This window comes from Mizuhopecten yessoensis, unplaced genomic scaffold (assembly GCF_002113885.1).
Source record: "Mizuhopecten yessoensis strain PY_sf001 unplaced genomic scaffold, ASM211388v2 scaffold213, whole genome shotgun sequence".
NCBI classification, from domain to species: domain Eukaryota; kingdom Metazoa; phylum Mollusca; class Bivalvia; order Pectinida; family Pectinidae; genus Mizuhopecten; species Mizuhopecten yessoensis.
The window spans coordinates 866,050-888,510 of NW_018403434.1; the positions used below are offsets into that span (position 1 = coordinate 866,050).

The 22,461-nt window shown below is 37.1% G+C and overlaps 1 protein-coding gene across 1 annotated transcript; it reads right to left on the reverse strand.

Annotated features, from left to right (window-relative positions):
• On the reverse strand, nucleotides 1–22,372 carry LOC110463843 (myeloperoxidase-like). The gene is made up of 14 exons (XM_021518771.1): nucleotides 22,327–22,372; nucleotides 20,144–20,500; nucleotides 14,670–14,805; nucleotides 13,315–13,550; nucleotides 11,289–11,471; nucleotides 10,954–11,011; nucleotides 9,080–9,189; nucleotides 6,666–6,860; nucleotides 5,557–5,806; nucleotides 3,773–4,000; nucleotides 3,263–3,475; nucleotides 2,310–2,476; nucleotides 1,019–1,115; nucleotides 1–246 (listed from the first exon to the last, which is right to left on the reverse strand). The coding sequence occupies exons 2-14, from the start codon at nucleotides 20,445–20,447 to the stop codon at nucleotides 183–185; spliced, it is 2,241 nt and encodes a 746-aa protein (XP_021374446.1). The 5' UTR covers nucleotides 20,448–20,500; nucleotides 22,327–22,372; the 3' UTR covers nucleotides 1–182.
• Between the last annotated feature and the right edge of the window lie 89 nt (nucleotides 22,373–22,461).

Consider the following 22,461-nt stretch of genomic DNA (forward strand, 5'->3'; position numbering starts at 1 on the left):
TCATGTTTAAAATGAAGATTTTATTTACAAACTCTGATGCAAAAGTGTGATTTATTGACAGATAACTGTTACATGTAAGCAGCCGTTTACATTATAGGGTACTGTCTGGAGATATAACAAAGAGCCATTATATATAGTGTAGAATTTCTATCCGCTTGACATCGATTCGGTACCACCTGGTCTCACATCATCCAAAGGTCGACGTTGATGTCGGGCAGATCAGAACAGGGGATGAATTCACTTAACCTTTAACAGAAATAAATAAAAATGGATTACTTTTCATTGAAAAATACAATTGATTTGAATATATTTTACATAATGCTTGCAATAACATCAAATACATTAACGACCTGTAAAAGGTTTGGTTTTGATTTGTTTAATTTTGTTTAACGTCCTATTAACAGCTAAGGTCATTTAAGGACAAGCCTCCATGTAGGAGTAGAGACAGGATATGTTGGTGTGCTTGCCTCCTTGTGATAGCGCGGATCTGATGCCGACTTTAGAGTGCTATCTCCACTGAAATACCATGCTGAAGGAACCCAGTACAGCATTCCGCCCGGTCACACTATACTGACAACGTGAAAATGTGAAGGAACACACATACAGTGGTCATTTACGCGTGCAGGTTCGTGGAAAATAAGGCCCGAGGTATTCCAATGTATGACCCTTAGTGGCAACTAATATGGGACACTATTCAAATTCGGGATTGTTTTCTATAACATCTGATTCGGGGACATTCAAGACGCAACATTGATTTGCTTCCTCAATGCAATACACCGTATCCTAACGTTCTCGTTTTGACTTACACTTTGTCCTCGTTTAGTTTAACGGTACATTGTAGCAGTGCATTAGGATGTTATTTACATACGATTATTTCAGTCAATATACTTTTTGGCGCACGTAAAAAAGACTCCCTTCCAGTCCATATTCCCGTGATGACGCGTTTGAGATATTCTGTACAAGTTAATACTATTCATAACGCTAGGCATTTAGATGTTGTACGATTTAACTAACTTACCTTGGTACTTGGAAAATGTTTTTCTGAATCTTTTGTAAGCCAAATACTTCACAGAAAACCTTAGCCAAAGGAAATGCTTTTATATTATTTCTCTGAGCTGGAAAGACAAAAAAGAAACATATAATACATAAACAAATCCAACAGCAAATGTTAAAAGACATAACGATTTAAAGCACCTCCTCGCGCGGTATTTAGAATACCATTCCAAAAATAGTTGGTTATTGCATTCTTATTGGCCAATCTCACAGAAGAGGTCTTCGGTGCCAATAAAACGTAGATAAAATAGACAAAATGAAAAGAAATAGAAATGAAAAAGAAAATGAAAAGAAAAATGTGAACTTAAAATAAAAACCATAGTAATTATGATTAGTTAGATATTTTGGAACAGACCGATTTGTTTATGCAGGGTAAAAAGAAGGATTTGAGATTTGTAATATACTAAAACTTTTCTCGTGTTGGCTGAAGGTCAATGCAATCTAATAACACGTATTTTACAGTGAATGGTTCGTGACATGCTATACATTGAGGCTGGTCTTCGCTTCTCAATAATCGAAATGGAGACGGGCAAGAACAACCTCGTCTCGTTTTTTCTTCTTCTAAAGGTTGGATACCATTTACCGATTTTACGTTGTCGACACATCGCTTCTAATTATTTGCCTTACACAATTTATCTTTCACGGTTAAAATAATCAGTAAAATGAAGTTTAAAATCAACAGGTGGTAGTAATAAAACCGTTTTTGCGTCTCTGCAATGCTGTTAATATTTTACTAAGTGAAATACTCTTAAAAAAAGTTTTATTTCGAAGGTTCTGTAGAATAGATTGGATATCATAATAGATGACTGAATTCGGTACATCATTTTATGTCATGTGTTTAATAGCCAGATAGATATCATGAGCTTCTGTACAGAAAATATAAACCAATTATAATAATAATAATTCGAGGTTTTATCACAACCTAGTTCATAGGCCGTCTCAAAGCGGTTCACAAATTCTTATCCGTGGTTATAGGCCCTTTGCAACCAGCCAATGTCTTTCTTAACTCCATGGGGAGCATACAGCCGGCACTGCCATTTCGGCGCTTACAGCTAGGATTCTACAATTCTAGCTAAGCCCAATCACGTACTCATTCACAGCTGAGTAGACTAGAACAAGCGGAGTAAAGTATCTTGCTTAAAGATACAACACAGTGCAGTGCCGGGACTCGAACCCGCAACCAAAGGCATCGAAGTTAAACGTTTGATAAGAAAGCATTTGTTATAATAATCATTGCAGCACTAATGTCTTTTTACCTTGCGTCAATCCTTGCGGTTGAGGACGTTCAAACCAGAAGCGGTCGCCTCGTTTCAGGGCCCGGAACTGCAATCCTATCAGACAGGCGAAGGTGCTTCCTATGTGTCCATCACTCACAGGAGTCTCCGACATCGCACCGACAAACAGGTCAATGTCGTCCACATCCCTACATACAGATAAAACAGTAAACATTGATAGAAGTCAATCATTCTATCGGCAAACAGTCAATGTCCTCATTTCGTCTAAACGACGATTTATTTATGTATTTACTTCCTAACGGCCCATCAACAGGGAAGAAGTCTTTAGGGCCAAAAAAAGATAGACAAAAATTGTAAAAGTAAATGACATAACTTGGAAAGCAAAAGTGGTTATGGTAAATTGTATCTAGTGAACAAACTAACAGTTTTCTGGTAGGATAGAATGGTTGTGATATATACCGTTTCGAAGAGATATTTGAGAATTGTTATATGACTATGATTTTTTGCTCGTGTAGGCTGAAGGTCAATGAAATCTAATAGCAAGTGCTTTACTGTAAATGATTCGTGACATGCTACACAATGAGGCTGGTCCTCGCGTTTTGATAAATAAGAATGGGTAATGTATGAATGGCCCACCCGAAGACTTGCATGGACCATTTACTGATTTAGGGTTTTACAGAGTAAAATTTGTTGTCTGCGCATTTATTCAAATTATTTTGCCACTTTGAAAGTTATCCCCAATGATGAATTGGACAAAACATCTGAAAATATAATATTTTCGAGTTTCTATCGGCCATGTACCTGTATACAAATAAAAAAATAAAGGTAAAAGTACTCTCCTACCTAAACACATTAAATATGGGTTTGCTCGTGCAAATCAAACCTGGATATCTGCTTGATAAGTATTCAAGATATGCAATCCCACGGCCTTTTTTCATAGCGTTATTTGACTCATGAACATCAAAGAGGCTTACGTATAGGCTTTACGCAGTTTCTCTTGGAACCATGGGGTATGGTCTTTCAGATCATCAAAGTCCGCAGGAACACTTAATTTACATAATTTCCTGTATTTCGTGTAACCTGGCAGCCCGTGTTCGCGTCCTCGCTGTATGTTGAGTGCACCAAGGTCAAGTCCGTCTAGAAGGTGTGGGAAGAATAAGTCATCATGTATCGCTGGGACAAAAAATCTGGAACAAGAAGTCTAAACATAGACGTTTTGTGATTTTTTGCTTTAATGCCAAAGCAACGATAAAGTCATTCAGAAGATAGATCGGGATAAGTCTGGCAGAAATGATTAATGATTAAACTGAATGAATACTGATCTTTTATCTAGTAAAATGTTAAAAACTGAATACAAAAGTATACCGCAAAATGATACACCTTTATTAGTTCGTTGTAAATTATCATTTTGGCTCTATTGCTCTACAAAGGGGCGGTTTATCAAATATTTCTGTCCTAGGAAACTTTTATTAAAATTTACGTACGCGTCCGACTTCTTGCACGACAAAGAGACCATCCAGCGGGCTAAGTTTTGTAGCTGCGTTTTGTCAGAGACCATGTCTGGTCTAAAGAAGTGATTATCGAGCCGATCCGAATCATCTGTGATCTTGAAACCATCGTCCAGCTGGAGCAAGTTTTGGGAAACTAGTGTGTGGCCGTATCGCATGGCTGCCGTACTGAATTCGTTAATGGCAGACGGGTTGAATCGAATGCTGCAAAATACAGGCAAGGTTGTTATTGTCACTTAACTTTACATATATATATATATATATATACAGATTACAATATCAATACAGAAGCTTCCTACCATAAGTCCTACTTCATTCGCAACAAACAATTGTTATCAGCATATTTATATAATATAATTATCGGTTCATGATTGATATATTTTTATGATCTGTATATAATTTAACACCGCCTACGAGTAGAAGTAATCCATTATCACAGGGTGTCAGTGTGAAAATACCTCATGAAAAACTGAGAACGACTTTAGAATGGATATTTGGTTGTTTTTTCTCAAAAGAGAACATCTGCACGCGTTGATGGCGTCCTGCACCGGAACAACGTTCCCTAGGTAAAGGGTAGCCTTTAGTACGAGGACAAGTTTACGTAAATATGTCGCTGCAGCTATCAAATATAATGTAATTGTATGATATTGCCGTGAAGGATCTTCCATAAAATGAGGTGAAAACCAAGATAAAGCACTGGAACACGAAGTTGTCACACAGAGGAGTCGTGCAGCTTTTATTAGAGGGTCTCTCAGAAATGATGAACTCGACCAGACAAACATCAAACTGACATTTTATAGGAGATGTCGACTAGATGGGAGAGAGATTAAGACACTTCGGGACACTTGGCAGGTATTTGGGAGTTTTACCTTGGCTTTAGGGATATTAAATCTGGGGCTGGCAAGAACTGTGAACTGCTTTGTTTTCAAATATGTTCATTAAAGAAACAAATTGTACTTTTGTTTATTTGGGATTTTACGGTTTTGCATTAGTTAAATGCATTAGGTAATATGATAACGGGTTTCTAAGGAGAGACTGGCAAAATGAAAGAGTAGGTAAGAGAGAAAGGAACTGATTAGAAATCCAATTGGGAATGCGAATCGCTTTTGGTTTCTGCGATGCCCCTTAAACAGAGGACAAGAATGTAAACACCTAATTCTGCAAGGACTTCTACATTTGTCGTCTCTGACCACAGAAGAACAGGCCAAGGTCCCTACATAATACAAGGCCAACCAAGGCACACACCGACATGGTTGGCTACAATAGTATTACTATGTATGATTTCATTAGAAGCCTGGAGCTGACTCACATTTACCTTGTGCAGGCGCATTAGCCTATTGTTTAAATTTCATCGAATGGGTCAACTTATGGGTCCAGTCAACTTACGATTCAATATAAAAAAATGCTTTTGATCATGATGAATATCAGTCTTTTAGAAGAAAAAAGTGCCAATGAATCGTCGAGAAAAATGTTTTCCATCCTCTGTGATCTGACGAAAATAACGGAAATCTCTGATTTTACCAACTCTAAAGTGCAATATTTCAAATAGTTAATTGTCTTGAAAATTAAAAGTTTCGCAAGACAAATTTAAGTCCATATTTGAAAAGCAGTTGCATTTGACTTTTTTTCTGTTGAAATATATATTCATCATTGTTAAATACGAAAAATAACAGTTGTAAAATGAATGACTAAATTCGGTACAGAGTTTTCTTTGGGATGATATTGTTTTTATCGTTAACATAAGCAGCAGTTCCTCTTACTCGTATGGATCCGTGTCGTCTAAGGTGAGTCTGTATTTCCTCATGGCCCTCTCCCCGATCACATCAGGTAACCAAACCGAGAAGGTCACGTGCTGCATAATGGCACCGATGATCTTCCTGGTCCTCTGGTATATCTCTTCGTCGTCAGCAAGGCCAAGAGCCTTGAAACGGTTGGCCAGAATATTGTGGTATCGTACGAAGGCAATGTGTATGGCTCCAAGGTGAGGGTTCTCGTTCACACGCACGTCACCTAAATTCAAAACAGTAGAAAATGCAGAAACACCCAAGTAATTTAGAAATCATTTGATTTGTGCTTCATATCTCCGTTTTTCTTGTGATTATTTTATATGTATAGGTTGACATAGTATATGGGGCAAGGGTTTTCATATCCTTATTATCTTAGTGAGTGTAAGAGAAACAAGTATTACAATTAAGTGACGAAATAAAACAACGAGAAACAGACATTTCATCCATAACATCTATGTACATATTGATTATGTTTACTCTGCTTCATATGGTATAAGCGTCCTATCACAATTGATTTAGTTTTAGTTTGTTCAACGTCCTATTAACAGATAATGTCATTTCAGGACGTGCCACCATTAGTAATGTTTGCGGCAGTGTGTTTCTGTATTTTGCTTCTTGTGAAAGCGGAGTTCTAAAGCTAACTTTAAGACTGCTACCATTTCGGAATACCACTCCACAAACACCCAGCTCCGCATTCCTTTCACTCTAACGATACTGGAACTATTTCTACATCCAAAATGTAAGATCATATTCGTACGTGTTATACCAATTTTCTACAGAGCTAAGGTAAAAAGAACACATTCGGATACACCCCCTCAAAAGAGAGATAAGGGATGTGAGAAAAAGAAAATATATAGAGCCGAGGTGTTTCCATAGGGACAACAGTTATTTGTTTTTAATATCACTCAATAAGAAACGCAATAGAGATTCAAAAACAAAGGAACTCACCGTGGGTTAAATTGCAAAGTTAAGTGCTTATTTAATCTGACCATATTCGTTGCCTATTACGTTTGATAAAACTGGATACATCGGGGTTTTGCAGTACTTTCTTTTTTCTATGATATGCAGGAAGTGTTTCGTACCAGCTAACAGGCAATGGGTTTTGCGTTTTGTCAGCAGACATGCGGTATCTTCATTTGCAGGTAGAAGGTTGTCTCCCTTGACCTTCATTAAACCGTCGGTCCAAGAGCGAAGACTCCCAGCAACAGATTCCTCAGATCCATATACCTGGGATCCGTCGATGAAAATTGTGATGGCGTTGATTTGTTCTCGAACTCCTAAAATAGATATCACGCATTAGTACGGGGGTTAATGTATATTTATCGCCATCATTATACAGCGAATGTGTTTTTATGCCCGAATCGTCATACACACAACGGATTACAATACTACTTGGTCAGCACGATACATTTTGGATCTGTTTTCTGTGTCTACCCTAGAGTTCGATAATAAGTGTTTTGGTTTAACGTCCTCGGAACAGATTAGGTTCTACAAAGACTGGGGACGGCGCCGAAAAGACGAGGAAAACGAATCTTGTTTTTGTTTTATAGGCTGAAACGTCCGATCAAAAGCTAAGGTCATTAAAGGACACGTGTCCATGTGTGTTGTGTATGCAAACATGCGTGTATGTGATGGTTTGGTTTGGTTTAGAATTGTTTAACGTCCTATCAACAATTATGGTAATTTAATGACGGCCTCCTCTGTGTGCAAGATACATGCGTGTAGTGTATGCGTGCGTGTTTTGGGAGGCTGCGATATGTTCGTGTTTGTCTCCTAGTGATAGCGCGGAACTGATGCCGACTTTATAGTGCTACCTCACTGAAATATACTGCGGTCACATTATACTGACAACGTTCCACTCCTAAATCGCCGAGCGTTAAGCAGGAGTAGAAACTACTATTTTTACAGACTCTGTTATGTCTCGACCAGGGGACAGAACCCAAAGCCTTCCTCACAGGAGCGAACGCTTAACTAAAGGCCAAAAGTGGGGCATTGTCAAGGGAGACATTAGGAAGAAGAAAGTTGTTAAAAAGAAGAGAAAAGATAATATCCCAAATTTAGTCGCCTCTTACGATTATGCATTTGGGGCAGCAGCTACAATTCTTACGTGAGTGTGAGATAGGGGAGTATGTCACCCGCTTCATACCGACTCTGATGGGAAAAACTTCTCTTTAGCTCGTTCGTAGCGCGTAAGACAGGTCAACTAGAGTTTCCGCGTTCGACTCCTAGCGTAGGCATTAAAAAAATAATAACCCCTGTTACATCTGTTTAGGGAACATCGAAGAAACCTAGGATAGACCTGCCTAGGGATTTGTTTAGTTTCACGGTCTATCGACAATAGGTCATTTAAGGGCAAACAACACTGACGTTCACCAGAACGGAACACATTAAATCTAAATTTTAAAATGTTCAAAGCAGGCAAAAATCAATAGCGACAAATTAGTTGTAAAACATTATGTTTTAAAAGACAACGTCAACTTGATAAATGTATAAGTGGCTATGATTTAGTTATATATTTTTGAAAAGATCAAGTTGTTAGGTGGGTTAGAATTGTAGAAATACTGACCGTTTCGAAAAGTGATTTGAGATCTGCAATGTCATTGTTAAATATTTGTTCTTATTGGCTGAAGGTTTGTTTGTTTGTTTGTTTGTTTGATTTTGTTTAACGTCCTATTAACAGCTAAGGTCATTTAAGGACGGCCTCCCCTGTGTGCAAGATGTATGCGTGTAGTGTATGTGTGTGTATTTTGGGAGCCTGCGATATGTTCGTGTTTGTCTCCTTGTGATAGCGCGGAACTGGTGCCGACTTTATAGTGCTACCTCATTGAAACATACTGCCGAAGACACCCAGCAGGACACCCCACCCGGTCACATTATACTGACAACTGGTGAACCAGTCGTCCCACTCCTAATTTGCTGAGCGTTAAGCAGGAGTAGAAACAACCATTTTTAAAGACTTTGGTATGTCTCGGCCAGGGGACAGAACCCAAAGCCTTCCTCACATGGGCGAACGCTGAACTATAGGGTCATTTATGTTACCGACCGATTTTAATAAAAAAAATCCTTATGAAGGTTTAAAATCAGAATAAGACGGTTTAATTTCTGCTGATTGTAGACTTATCGCTGCTTTTATCTACTCTCATTTCAGTTAATCCGACATGACTCGATATCAAAATTAAGATCAGGAGTCATCATAATAAAACCTTGTAAATAGGAAAGGTAATGTTCTGTATCAGAATATCATTGAATTCCCGATGTTACTGCTCTTTTGATTTCATTATTTTTCCTAGGGTGCCCTGTCACAATAAATAGTTAATAGGTTCAACAAACACCCTTACTTTAAGAAAGAGTGTTACACGGTTCGGCAAAAAGGGAAATAAACGGTCTTGATTTGATCGCTAAGGATGTTTCATTGTAAGTTAATTATCTTCATTGTAAATTAAGATACGTCATATGATTTCGTCTACTTTAGCCGTAGTAATACATGTTTACATACCTGGAACACATGGGTTTTCTCTGGTCGGTAAGGATCGCACTAGGTCCATACAATCTGTTGTGAAATGGTAGTCGTTGGGTTCAATTTCAATAGTTGCGCACTGAGTCGTCCTGGAAAGCATTTATTCACAAAGTAACAAGATTTGCGTGATAATGACACTTTACCAAAATCGTTATTAAAATATATGGAGGAAATATTTTAACTAGTGTTTGTTCTGGCTCCAGACTCCCGATCAACTACCCGATGTTTACCCCTCCCCCCCAAAAAAGACAAGAATCCGCAATAACCCGTTGCCCTTAACACATCATGATGACAACAAAATGTTTAAGTACATGGATCAAATAACATGGACGTAAACTGAACAAATATTGAACAGTACAGTACAATTCATATTCATCCGGATAAAGTATTCTGCACTCGTCATAAAATTTCATCATAGAAATAGAATATGCTCCAAGTGTTCCATTGGAGGTAGCAGATATTTTTGTTTGTTTCAGTAATGCTTTAGTTTGTTTAGAGTTGACATGTTTACGTGAAGACGAATGCATCGAGGGTCACCGTCAGAAAAAAAGATAAGAGAGAAAGAAGATAACACAATGATAGAGAACTAAAAGATCCCAAATGTTGGCATTAGGGCAGCAGATCAATCGTGGCCGCTTCCATGTCTTCATTGTAGAGAGACAGCAGACGACCTCGATTGTGCAGGGGCCCCAACAGTATTCTCCCCTCTTAGAATCATGCAGTATGTTACAGCAGGTCTGTTATAAGTGTGAGTGTCTCATATATAAAAGACGAGGTATGAAACCAACTCGAATTCTGCAGGGAGCTCCACTTTACAAGCCTCTTACGACTATGCAATATGATACAGAAGGCCTATTCTTTCCCCGAGCCGATTTTGTTTGTTTGTTTGGAGTTTTAGCCTTCACATAATCTATGGTCATATGGGGACGGGTGCCTAATTATAAAAGGAGACACTGTCATAAAGGTTAACTCTAGTTAAACGTCCCGTTAACAGTAAATGCCCAGTCACCGGCACACATACAAACATGCACGCATTTACAACTCACATGGAGGCACGTCCTTAAATGACCTCAGCTGTTGATAGGACGTTAAACAGAGTACAACATGACCCAGGTAAGGTTATGTGTATGTGCCTCCAAGTGTGTAATGTACCATTTGCCTCTTTGCGATAGCATGGATCTGATGCCGACGACACCAAAGATAATGTTCTCTCCGCTCAAATTGAATTAACAACAAATACGATGCCGAAGACACCAAGCAAAGAATTCCGACTGCTCACATTAAACTGACAACAGGTTAACAAAATGTTCAACTGCCTTTAATGTTGGATGTTCAGCAGGCAACGACAACTACCATGTCAAGGACTTTTGTATGGTCCGGTCTGTGGACTAAACGTATCGTTTTCCTCATTTGGCGAACGTTCAGCACTTGGATCTAAAGAGAGGTATTGCCAGTGAAGGCGGTAGGAAGCAATAGGAAATGTTAAGGAAACACATAAAGGTGCAATGGGGGCAGCAGAACCATTGTTTATAAAACGTTCCCCGTAACAGAGTATACAGAAGAAACAACGCTCCGATTCAGGAGCAAAGACTAGGGAAGTGAGAAAAGATCAGAATGTTGCAGTGGTGGCCAGAGTTCAATATGTAAAAGACACGGAATAAATAACCCAGTCTATAGTGGGACCCGCTAGGTCGCCTCTGACTTTATGCAGTGGGACCCGCTAGGTCGCCTCTGACTTTATGCAGTGGGTTACAGCAGGAATACTCTTTCCCCAAATCTGTGCATGATTACTGCTTTTGTTTTTGAAAGGAAGTCCAAAAAATAGAATAAAGAAATTCCATTCATGATCTTACCTGAGGTCTCTCACCGCCTTGGGTAGTGAACAACAACCAACATTGGTGTCCTTCCTACCTGCAAGAACATTGACATTATATATCCTGGCTTATCTTTTTACGAATTTGAAATACCAATGACGAGCCCTGAGCCATAGCTTGATAAACGTTGCAACACCTTTAATGTGTAGAAAGTTAAACTTTGATATCACATTATGTTCAAACTGATAAATCTTATTGAAAATATGATTTGATTTCATTAAATATCTATTATAACGTTATAATCTCTACTATACAACCCATTTTTAAATTACATAGCATTGCCTTGTAGGAGTTATGAATTGTTATATATATACCTTTAGTCATAGGGGTTTCTGTGAGGTCGTGGTCAAGAAACTGACCCCACACCGTCACCATCACACTTCTGATAGGGTCATCGGGTGTCTGGGGGTCACTCTCGTTTCGTAGCACTGTTATGGACAGTGTCCTGGCACTTGGTAGATCGCCATTCACTCCAGTTGTCCGTACTGCACCAATCCCTGAGAAGTTAACAATTTACAACGATTATAAAAGTTATATTTCGGTGTAAAACTAGGAAAAAGCCTTTTCCCCTACTTTAATATCCAATATATATATATAACATGAGAGATACAAATATCAACACTCTGTGAACAGAGTTCGTCGCTGATAACATTATATTTTCTTCCTTGAATCTTACCGACCTTTTTGTAATCGTAAATCGATACAAACAACTCTCGCATGTTAGTTCAGAAGGTTACAATGACGTCATTCACAACAACCTGATCAAGATGTATTAACATATTCACTGCACATGCGCAGCCGGAAGGTAACTTCCGTATTATCATGCTCAATATCTCTACCTTTCATTTCAAATCAGGACATATGAAAAACAACAAACACATTGGAGGTCTAAGTTCAATTTTTGTACGTCATCAGTGTTGTTTGGTGGTGTTGCCGGAGACTCGGAAGGGATCTTACAAGTGGTTTATCATTCAATGTTACCATGATAGCAGGTAAAGGCACACTTGATTGGAGACTTCCGGATGTACTGACTATTAATTTCCAAACTAAAATCATCGTTGGCCGACTGATCTTAAACAATTTTTATCTCTAGTTCTCACAAAATGCTGAACAGATTTTCAGATTTTATATGAATTTTTCCCTTAGTCTATAGTTGTATATGTTTCATTGAAAGACTGATGGTAAAAACCAGGTGGCTGCCAGGCAGCCATCTTCGTTGCGAGGAAAACACTTAATTTTTCTCAAATTTTATATGCAGGTTCACCTCGGTCCAGAGGACCAGTGATTTTTCGCCGTGGCGCGGCGTCCATCCGTCAACTTTTCGTTTAAAACGCCACAAGTCCTGAACAGCTTAGATGATTTTTACTTGAGCATCAATAGCCAATGGAACATTCTGCATACACGAATAATGTTGCCATAATAGAGGCGGAGCCGGATAAGGAAATCGAGGTTAATCTTTCTCCTTCTGTACGGTTGGAGGGATTTTAACCAGGGTTTGTGTGACAATGGGGACTCCCTTTTGTTTCAGAGAGTGTGGCCCCTTTGACAAATAGGAGTAGCATAGTAATAGATGTTTAAAAGTCTTCTCGTTCATTACGATTGGAGGAATTTAAAAGAAATTTTGTGTAGTGCATCCTTAGGCAAATTGGATTCGAGGTTTGGGCGGGGTAAAATAAGGGAAAGTTGATGTAAATGTTTAAAATCCACCCTGCTTCATGGACGTAAAAAGAAAAGACTCAATGAGGGACGGGTGTTGCTTGGAGACAGAGCCAATATTTGAAAAAAAGCTGCAGAATGATATTTAATTAAATTATATCCCTGTAGCTTAAATATCAAGTCAAGCCCTCTTGGCGTCTTAGTTTGGGACTGATTGGAGGAAGGCAGACATCCGTACAAAGTATAAATGCCAAGTAAATGCAGTTTAAAAAAATTAGGCCTAGATGTTGGTTGCTTGTTTAGGGTTTAACGTCCTTTCAACAGCTAAGTTCAATTACGGACGTGCCTCCATGTGTGTTGTATATGTGTACATTTACGGACGTGCCTCCATGTGTGTTGTATATGTGTACATTTACAGACGTGCCTCCATGTGTGTTGTATATGTGTACATTTAAGGACGTGCCTCCATGTGTGTTGTATATGTGTACATTTAAGGACGTGTGCTAGAAACAGGGTCTGTTTGGGTATTTGCCTCTTTGTAATAGCACGGATCTGATGCCGACTTTATAGTGCTACCTCACTGAAATACCATGCCGAAGGTATCTAGCAGAGCTTCCCGCCCGGTCACATTATACTGACAACGTGTGAACATGTGAAAATACAAAGAAGACTAAGTATACGTACCATCTTCGTACTCAGCATCTAAAAGACGAACCTGGGGCGTCCCTGTCGACCCCCATAACGGATTCTGTATGTTATTACAGGTGCCATTGATTCTCCTGTATTTCGAGTCAGCCTCCATCGAGCAATCGACGTGAACCACTGGACGATTTCTTCCATCGCAGTCTCCGTCTTCATCACTAAACGCATTTTTCACGTTTTTATCCTCCTGCATCTTCTCGATGGACGTGAATTGGCCGCTGTCGGAAATATATTGTGTGTACAATTACACAAAAGTAGATATTAAATAAATAAAATGATTGAAATGGATCATGTACTATTTTTCCATTTACATCATTACAAATTGCTCTTCATTTAAACGATATTGGATAAAGATTGAAGCAGGACCCGCCCCCAGAGTTGTGTTTTAAAGCTTCTGGAAAACAGTTCATACATATAGCTTCAATACAGTATTGTTTTACTTCGCGTCAGAAACGTTTGAAATTTTTGGCCATAAAACACTAAATACAGAGTTTACAAAAAGGATTACATCAAGCTTAAACCTAAACTTAAAGGATAAAATGTTAAAAATGCAACAACACATCCATAGCATACGAATTGATTGTAGAACATGATATCACATATTTCTGTACAAATGATTGGAATGTAGATAATAATTTATTAATGGCACAGAAACTGTATTATCCAAATGATTCAAAGTAAAACTGGCATTTTCACGTATTTGTTTGGATTCGGGAAATAAGATTAATTTTAATTTCGTTAATTGTAAGCATACCTAATGAAGGTTGTTAAGGTCAGTTTCTAGGGACAACTTCTGCCCTGCACGCACGTTTATCTGATGCGCTTGTTCCTACATTGTCTTACCGAAAATAAATTCATTTCTTCAGACAATTTTTGTAATTAATTTTTAATGGAAAGTTTAAACTCAGAGTAAGGCAGTTTAATATCTGTTGAATGTAGTTTAAGGGCAGTCCTAAACTACTCTCTTATTTTCAGTTATTCCAGACCTGTCAGAACATTAAAATCGTGTTAATAGGAAGGATAATGTTCTATATCAATTCTTCATTCTAAACGGCCCATCAACACAAAAGAGGTCATAAGGGCTAATACAAGGTCGATAACACATTATTAAGGAAATGACATCAAATAAACGAGTAATTAAGAGACAAGCGTCAATTTGAATAGCTGTATCTTTCTTAAATTCCACGGGCACTTTTCGTAGGAGAATATTAATAAAATTCTGATTATTAATACCTTATAGTACGGACGAAATAAGACAGATATTTTGGATTTGTAAGTTTTTAAATCTTTCTAAAGCAATATTCATAGCGATTCCCGATGTTACGGATGCTGCTCACTTTTTAATAAGTATATCCGCAGCAAACAGAGCTATCAGAGTTTTATTTTCCTCGTGTTCCCCTTCTGACCCGTGTGTCAAGTCGTTCAGACCAGCCATCGAGGCTGCAGTTGATCCTCCGGGAGGACTGTCAATACCTGCGGGAAAATTTCACATTATTAATGTAGCAAGATAAACTAATCTACGAATGAGACAAAGTCGGGATACAAGATACAAGATACAAGATACAAGAAACTTTATTTAACGTCGCATATATCAAACAGAGAAACATTAGCGCTGTTGCGCTATTTTTGCAACAAACATGATTAAAAGCAAACAGAAAACAACAAACAAGCTATACACTATCACAGAAAGCTAGCACATAATCAGCGAGTAAACATACAATAATATAGCAGCATTTAGTTAGATATCACAGGCACTAAATTTAAAGTACTAAAAATATGATGTAATGAGATAATAGTGAACACCTGCATATCGCAAATGTGTTGCTATATTATAGGCGTGTTAAAGCACCTCAGGTATAATGTACATACGTAAGTCTTCATATGTGAAGATAAAAGTGCCAGTGAACAACCTAAGTTTCCTGAAACACTTCTGTCTATAAATGCACCAGAAGTTTTTCGTTTTTCATCATGGAGCGTTCGAAGTCTGAACAGTAAATTTGATAAGGTTCAATCTGTCGTTTTATATTCAAACTTAGAAATTCTTCGACTAAGTAAAACATGGCTCACTGACAAGCACCCGGACAAAGATTTCCAAATCCGTGGATATGATTTAATTCGTTGTGACAGATTACATAAAATAGGCGGAGGAGTAGCCTTTTACATTGAAAGTGACATGACGTACAAACTAAGACACGATCTACAAACTGAAGATATAGAATCTCTATGGGTGGAAGTTAAGCAGTCCCACAATAATCCCATTATCCTAGGAACCATATACAGACCCCCAGATTATGAAAAGTTAGAAGAAGAGGCAAAACATTTACAAAGGAACAACATACAATTAAATATAGATGTTTAAAGAACTTTGATGACTCAAAATTCAACAAAGATATTGAAAATATTCCATGGTCCTCTCTCGATGCCTTTGATTGTATAGATGACATGATTTCTGGTTTTTCAATGAGGAAAAACTCAAGGGTGCTTCCTTTGATATACCAAAAGTTGAAGAAGAATTTGTTGAAAGGTTTTTGGTAAATACAGATTTTGATTTAAACATATTTTATTTGTAATTCAACAAAAAGAATTAGGCACAAGTTAACTCAACTTAGAAACGCCCTCTCCAATACATTTCATTATATTGATTACATGACAACAACAACAAATATATTTATAATATATATATATAGATATGAACAAAGAAGAAAGGAAGAGAAAAGGGAAAAAAGGGAAATTTAGAAGAATAAGAAAGAGAGATGATAGGATAATACTACTGACCTTAAAAACTGTTACTATTTTTAATGTAGGTTTGGACTATATGGGAGATATTTTCATTGTCTTCATCTGACAAGTTTGGAGAACCGTACAGATTAACATTGAGAGAAATACTACAATAACGTGAGATATCATCAATCAAAATTTGTCTTTGTCTGATATACAGCATACAATCAAAAAAATAATGGACCGCATTTTCACACTCATTTCCACATGCACACATTGGATCACCTATAATATGAACTCTATACAAATCATAGTTTAAACTACTACATGAATGACACAATCTTGTATGTAAAATATTTAGTTTCGATTTCCTACATGAAAAAAAACAGGCAACAAGTAACCTTGGTTACGCTGAATCGATGATTAAAACATGTTAACGGATGGCTGCTCTCTGACAGCATTTGGTAAATCCTTCCATAGTCTTATAGAAGAAGGAATAAAGGATTGGAATGAACTAGACAGTCGGAAATTGGGAACAGTGAAGTTTTCAGTATTTCTCAAGTTGTAGCTATTGCGTTCGCATACTTTAGGAGGAAGAATGTTAGTTAAATAAGAAGGTGTTTGTTTATTATGGAGTTTGTACATTAGGGAAAGTTTCTTAAGTTTACTTCTTTCAGATAGAGGTTCAAGTTGGGACTCTTGATACAGCGATTGTTTACTAGAAAAAGAGGGCAGGCCAGTAATAATTCTTTCTCCTTCAAGCTGAACTTGTTCAAGTTTAGTTAGATCTGCCAGAGAACAACCCATCCCAAACTTCACAGGCATATTCCAACACAGGCAACACAAATACTTCATAGATATAGATACTTCCAAAGCAACTGGACTTGACAATATTGGAGCTAATTTTTTGAAATGTTGTACCAAAGCAATTGCACCTATAGTTTGTAAATTATTGACCTTTCCAAGTTTTTGGAAAAATGCTAAAGTTATTCCTGTCTTTAAGAAAGGGAATAAAGAAAAAACAGTAATTATAGACTAATATCAGTACTACCAATTCTGTCCAAATGTCTCGAAAAACATATTCATCAACAACTTTAAAACTTTTTATGCAGCCAGGATCTAATTTTAGAAAGCCAATCAGGCTTTAGAATATAACATTCCTTTCAGACTGCACTGACAAAAATTACAAACACGTGGTATGATTCCATTGAAAAGGGATACTTGTCAGGGGTTTTATTTTTAGACTTTAGAAAGGCCTTTGACCTTGTAGACCACAGCAGATTACTTGCCAAATTAAGATTGTATGGTTGTTCTAAAGACACTATCATCTTTTTTACTAGCTACATNATGTTAACGGATGGCTGCTCTCTGACAGTATTTGGTAAATCGTTCCATAGTCTTATAGAAGAAGGAATAAAGGATTGGAATGAACTAGACAGTCGGAAATTGGGAACAGTGAAGTTTTCAGTATTTCTCAAGTTGTAGCTATTGCGTTCGCATACTTTAGGAGGAAGAATGTTAGTTAAATAAGAAGGTGTTTGTTTATTATGGAGTTTGTACATTAGGGAAAGTTTCTTAAGTTTACTTCTTTCAGATAGAGGTTCATGTTGGGACTCTTGATACAGCGATTGTTTACTAGAAAAAGAGGGCAGGCCAGTAATAATTCTTTCTCCTTCAAGCTGAACTTGTTCAAGTTTAGTTAGATCTGCCAGAGAACAACCCATCCCAAACTTCACAGGCATATTCCAACACAGGCAACACAAATACTTCATAGATATAGATACTTCCAAAGCAACTGGACTTGACAATATTGGAGCTAATTTTTTGAAATGTTGTACCAAAGCAATTGCACCTATAGTTTGTAAATTATTGACCTTTCCAAGTTTTTGGAAAAATGCTAAAGTTATTCCTGTCTTTAAGAAAGGGAATAAAGAAAAAACAGTAATTATAGACTAATATCAGTACTACCAATTCTGTCCAAATGTCTCGAAAAACATATTCATCAACAACTTTAAAACTTTTTATGCAGCCAGGATCTAATTTTAGAAAGCCAATCAGGCTTTAGAATATAACATTCCTTTCAGACTGCACTGACAAAAATTACAAACACGTGGTATGATTCCATTGAAAAGGGATACTTGTCAGGGGTTTTATTTTTAGACTTTAGAAAGGCCTTTGACCTTGTAGACCACAGCAGATTACTTGCCAAATTAAGATTGTATGGTTGTTCTAAAGACACTATCATCTTTTTTACTAGCTACATTACTGATCGTTTTCAAACAGTTAATTTCAAAAAATCATTAAGTGATCCTCAACCCCTCACAGTCGGTGTCCCCCAGGGATCAATCCCTGGGCCCTTAATGTTCATCTTGTATGTAAATGATCTACCCTAAACTCAACAGTAAACATGTATGCTAATGACACAGCTGCTCACACACATGGCAAATCAATTGAAAACATCAATTCCAGTTTAAATTATGATGCCAAATTAGTTCAGAAATGGTGTGATGAAAACAGAAAAAACTAAAGTTATGTTAATTGGAACTTTACAAAGAAAATGTAGACAATCTGAAAATTTATCTGTTTTTATAAATGACAGACAATTAGAAAATGTGAAACAAGAAAAAACTTACTATTGACGATTGTTTATCTTGGGATAAACAAATTGCAGATACTGCAGAAAAGATTGCATATCAAATTTTCCAAATGAGACGCTTTCGACCTTTCCTGACCCAATCATCTTGTCTCACATATTACAATTGCTTCATTCATCCCCATTTTGACTACTTATCTAATATCTGTGGAAATGCCAAACAGAACCACTTTGCAAAGATTGAAAAACTGCAAAAACGAGCTGCCAGAGTTATTTTGAAATGTGATTTTTGTACAGCTTCAAATGAAATGTTTAGCAAACTTAAATGGTTGCCTTTTAAAAAACGAATTTCCTACAACCACTGCATTTTAATGTACAAAGTCTTAAACAACCTGGCTCCAGATTACTTGAACAATTTTACTTTGACATCCGATATCCATTCAAGACCTACCAGATCATCAACACAGAATGTATTTTATATGCCATCTTTTAAAACAAATGTTTTTAGAAGGTCTTTTACATATCAAGGTCCATATATATTGAATAGTTTACCATCATATGTACAGAATTGTAAAAGTCTATTATCTTTTAAGAAGTGTGCCAAAAAGTATTTTATGGGTTAAAAACATGTATGCTCATCATTTTTGTAATTTTTGTAATTTAGCCTTATTTATGTAACTATTGTTTAGTTAAAATGTAACCTGGGCTGACCATGCTGGTAGGGCTCTCCCCCACCGCTGGAAAGCTCGGGCCATTGTTTCATTTAGAGTTGCCTCTGTGATAATAGTGGATTTAAAATGTACCTGTAAAATTATCTTACCAATTAACTATTCATAGTACTATTTTATCATTGTTGTATATTTTATAATGTACATTTTTTAATATTCTTGACCATATGGGAGGAGACGAGTCTTTGACTCAATATGTAATCAAATTTAAATAAAGACTGTTATTATTATTATTATTATAAAGTCAAATGTAATGGTCGTTATCATAAACTGATCATAACATTGATATTTCATTATCTACCATTATCAAAAAATTGTCATTGGGTCGTAGATTGTTGAGTTTGTATATAAGTATATTAGGAATGCAGTTATATTGAATATAAAACGAATATTTTAAATGTGAGTGGTAAATTCGTTTTAGTAAACGATTGTCATATTTTTGTTGATTAGTTGATCGAGTTTGGCGTCCAATTGGAAGCCAAGAGCGTGCTTCTATGTGTGTATGTGTGTGTGCTGGAGACAAATTTTATAAACTTGTCAATATAAGGATTTAAGGGCTAGAAATCGTAGTACATATTAGTTTGGGGAAAAACACAACAATATTCTTGGATACACATATTAACGAATAATTCACCGTCATCCGCTCACTTCAGACAACACCAGATATACGAACATTATAAGCACGACGAACAATTGTTTCTAATATATTTAAAGATATACCGCACTTTATCAATATTTCTAAGGCCAAGTAAATTAATGTAATAAAGCATACCTGTTGTAAAGTGAAGATTCCGTACCGCGAACTCGTCCTTCAGCTTCTCTTTAGCGCTGTCAATGGCGGTCTTTGCGGCTTCATAGTTGGCATTAGACATTCGCGTCATGACGTCAACAGCATCGCCATTTAATGTGTCAGAATACAAATCCGATTCCTCCGTATTTTCCCCTCTCGTCTCCTCATTTAAGCCTTCCAAGACTTCCTCCAACTCCCGGTAGATATCCGATGTCGATTTTGTCATCACGTTGCCAATGCTTAGACAACATATCAACAGCACGGCAGTTGTAGCCGACAACGTCATATCTACTAAAGCAGATAACTTCAGCGACGTCAACAAACGTAACAAGCGTCAACCTGAAAAGTGACAGTGGCTGCAGACAAATAGTTTTAGGTAGGTTGGAATTGGATAAGATATCTTCTGTTTCAACTAAAACTGTAACCCAAAGGCTAACAACTACCCCCGCTCCATTATAAACCAGAACTGTAAGCTAAAGGATAACTAATGCAAAGCAATTTAGTCTCCTACCATTAAGGAGTTAATCACTATTTTATTAAAAAAACCAACCAACAACAACAAAAAAAAACAAGTATTTCGCACAAAGGAGCATAACTCCATCAAAAAGGGTCGAAATCCCAAAGTAAAATGCCAGTGCACAGCAACATAAGATACCGATCATTCATGCAAAGTTGCAATGAAATCCACCTGTTATATTGTAGTTAAGGAGGAGTTCTCCGAACAAGTTACTGTGGACGACAGACATTCAGACATCCAGACAGGGTGATTCCAGTATACCCCCCTCCCCCTAACTTCGTTGAGGGGGTATAAAAAGACATGCGATACCTGTTATATCAATATAAAAAATCTCTTGTTGGTTGATGGCCAATGCAATCTAATAACAATTGTTGGTTGGTTGTACCGGGTTTAACGTCCTATCACGAGGTAATGTCATGAAATACAATACCGAAGGCAGCCAGCAAAGCATTCCGCCTTGTCACGTTATAGTGACAACGGGTGAACAAGTTGTAGCCATTACCCTACATGCTGGTCGTTAAGCAGGAAGTGATACGTATCGTGTTTAAGGACCTTGGTATGTCCCGGCCTGGGGAGTGTTTTTATTTTGTTTAACGTTCTATAAACAGGCAAGGTTATTTAAGGACGTGTCTCCAAGTGTATTGTACAAGCGTGCATGTGCGAACCAATTGCCTTCCTCACCTGGGCAAACGTTCAAGAATAACACCAAAAGTGAATTATTGCCAAGTTAGGCGCTATGAAATAAGAGGTATTTAGAAGTAGAAAGAGATATAAAGATCCGAAATATTGCAATGGGTGAAGCATATTTATTTTGGTCACTTTTTAAAAAGCAAATCCCTAATTCTGAAGGGGATTTATATTCCCTGCTTAACGTTCGGCATTTAGAGTACTGGCAACAACTCATGGCTGCTGTGTGTCTTCGGCATGATATTTCAACGAGGTAGAACTATGAAGTCGGCATCAGATTCGCGCTATAACAAGGAGGCAAATACACCATCATTCCCTGCCTCCAGCACATATCATATGAACTGAGATGTTGATGTTAAACCTTAATAACTAACCAACCAACCCTTGGTGTCTCCCTTGAAACCCGTTTATAATATTATCTTGGCTTTCGCATTTTCAATGTATTTTATTCAATCAATCAGTTTTAATGGTCATATCTCTGGAGGTGACCACCTGTAAAAGTAGTTATAAACCTGAGTGGTTTTCAGGTGTTCAAAAAAGTTGGTAGAACAAGTGTTATTGACCTGCTACAAATAGATTCTGGAACAGGTGTTCTTTTCTGATATTTTGTTATTTTTCTGATATTTTGTTATTTTTCTGATATTGTGTTTAGTTGATTTTAAAATTTGTGACTAAAAAAAATGGAGAAAAAAAATGAAAAAAATATTTTTTTACATTTTTTCATCAATTTTGAAAAAATGAATTAAAATAATAAAACCATTGTAGCTTGGTGATTTCGGTCGATACATGGTTTTATCGACCTAGGTTAGCAATATTACTAACCTAGGTTGATAAAACCATGTATCGACCTCATCACCATGCTATAATTGTATAATAAACATTGACTAAAAGCATTTGTTTGGAATATAACGTATACAAATGAAGTTAACTTAACACAGTAGTTTTAAATGCAGAATCTTACCTTTATTGTCCTGCTTCTACAGTTTATAGATCTGTAAAGTTCCTTTCTTTCTCTCTGTTATAAGATTTCACACACGTTCCTTATATAGGCAGAAGACCCAGGGTGCCTTGGTTTACGCCCACAGTCGTGTCAGGG

Coding starts and splice junctions, on each gene's coding strand:
- LOC110463843 (XM_021518771.1), bottom strand. CDS start 20,447: ATGACGTTGTCGGCTACAACTGCCGTGCTGTTGATATGTTGTCTAAGC. Junction 11,012..11,288: donor AGAAACCCCTATGACTAAAG/GTATATATATAA, acceptor ATGTTCTTGCAG/GTAGGAAGGACACCAATGTT. Junction 9,190..10,953: donor AAGGCGGTGAGAGACCTCAG/GTAAGATCATGA, acceptor AATGCTTTCCAG/GACGACTCAGTGCGCAACTA.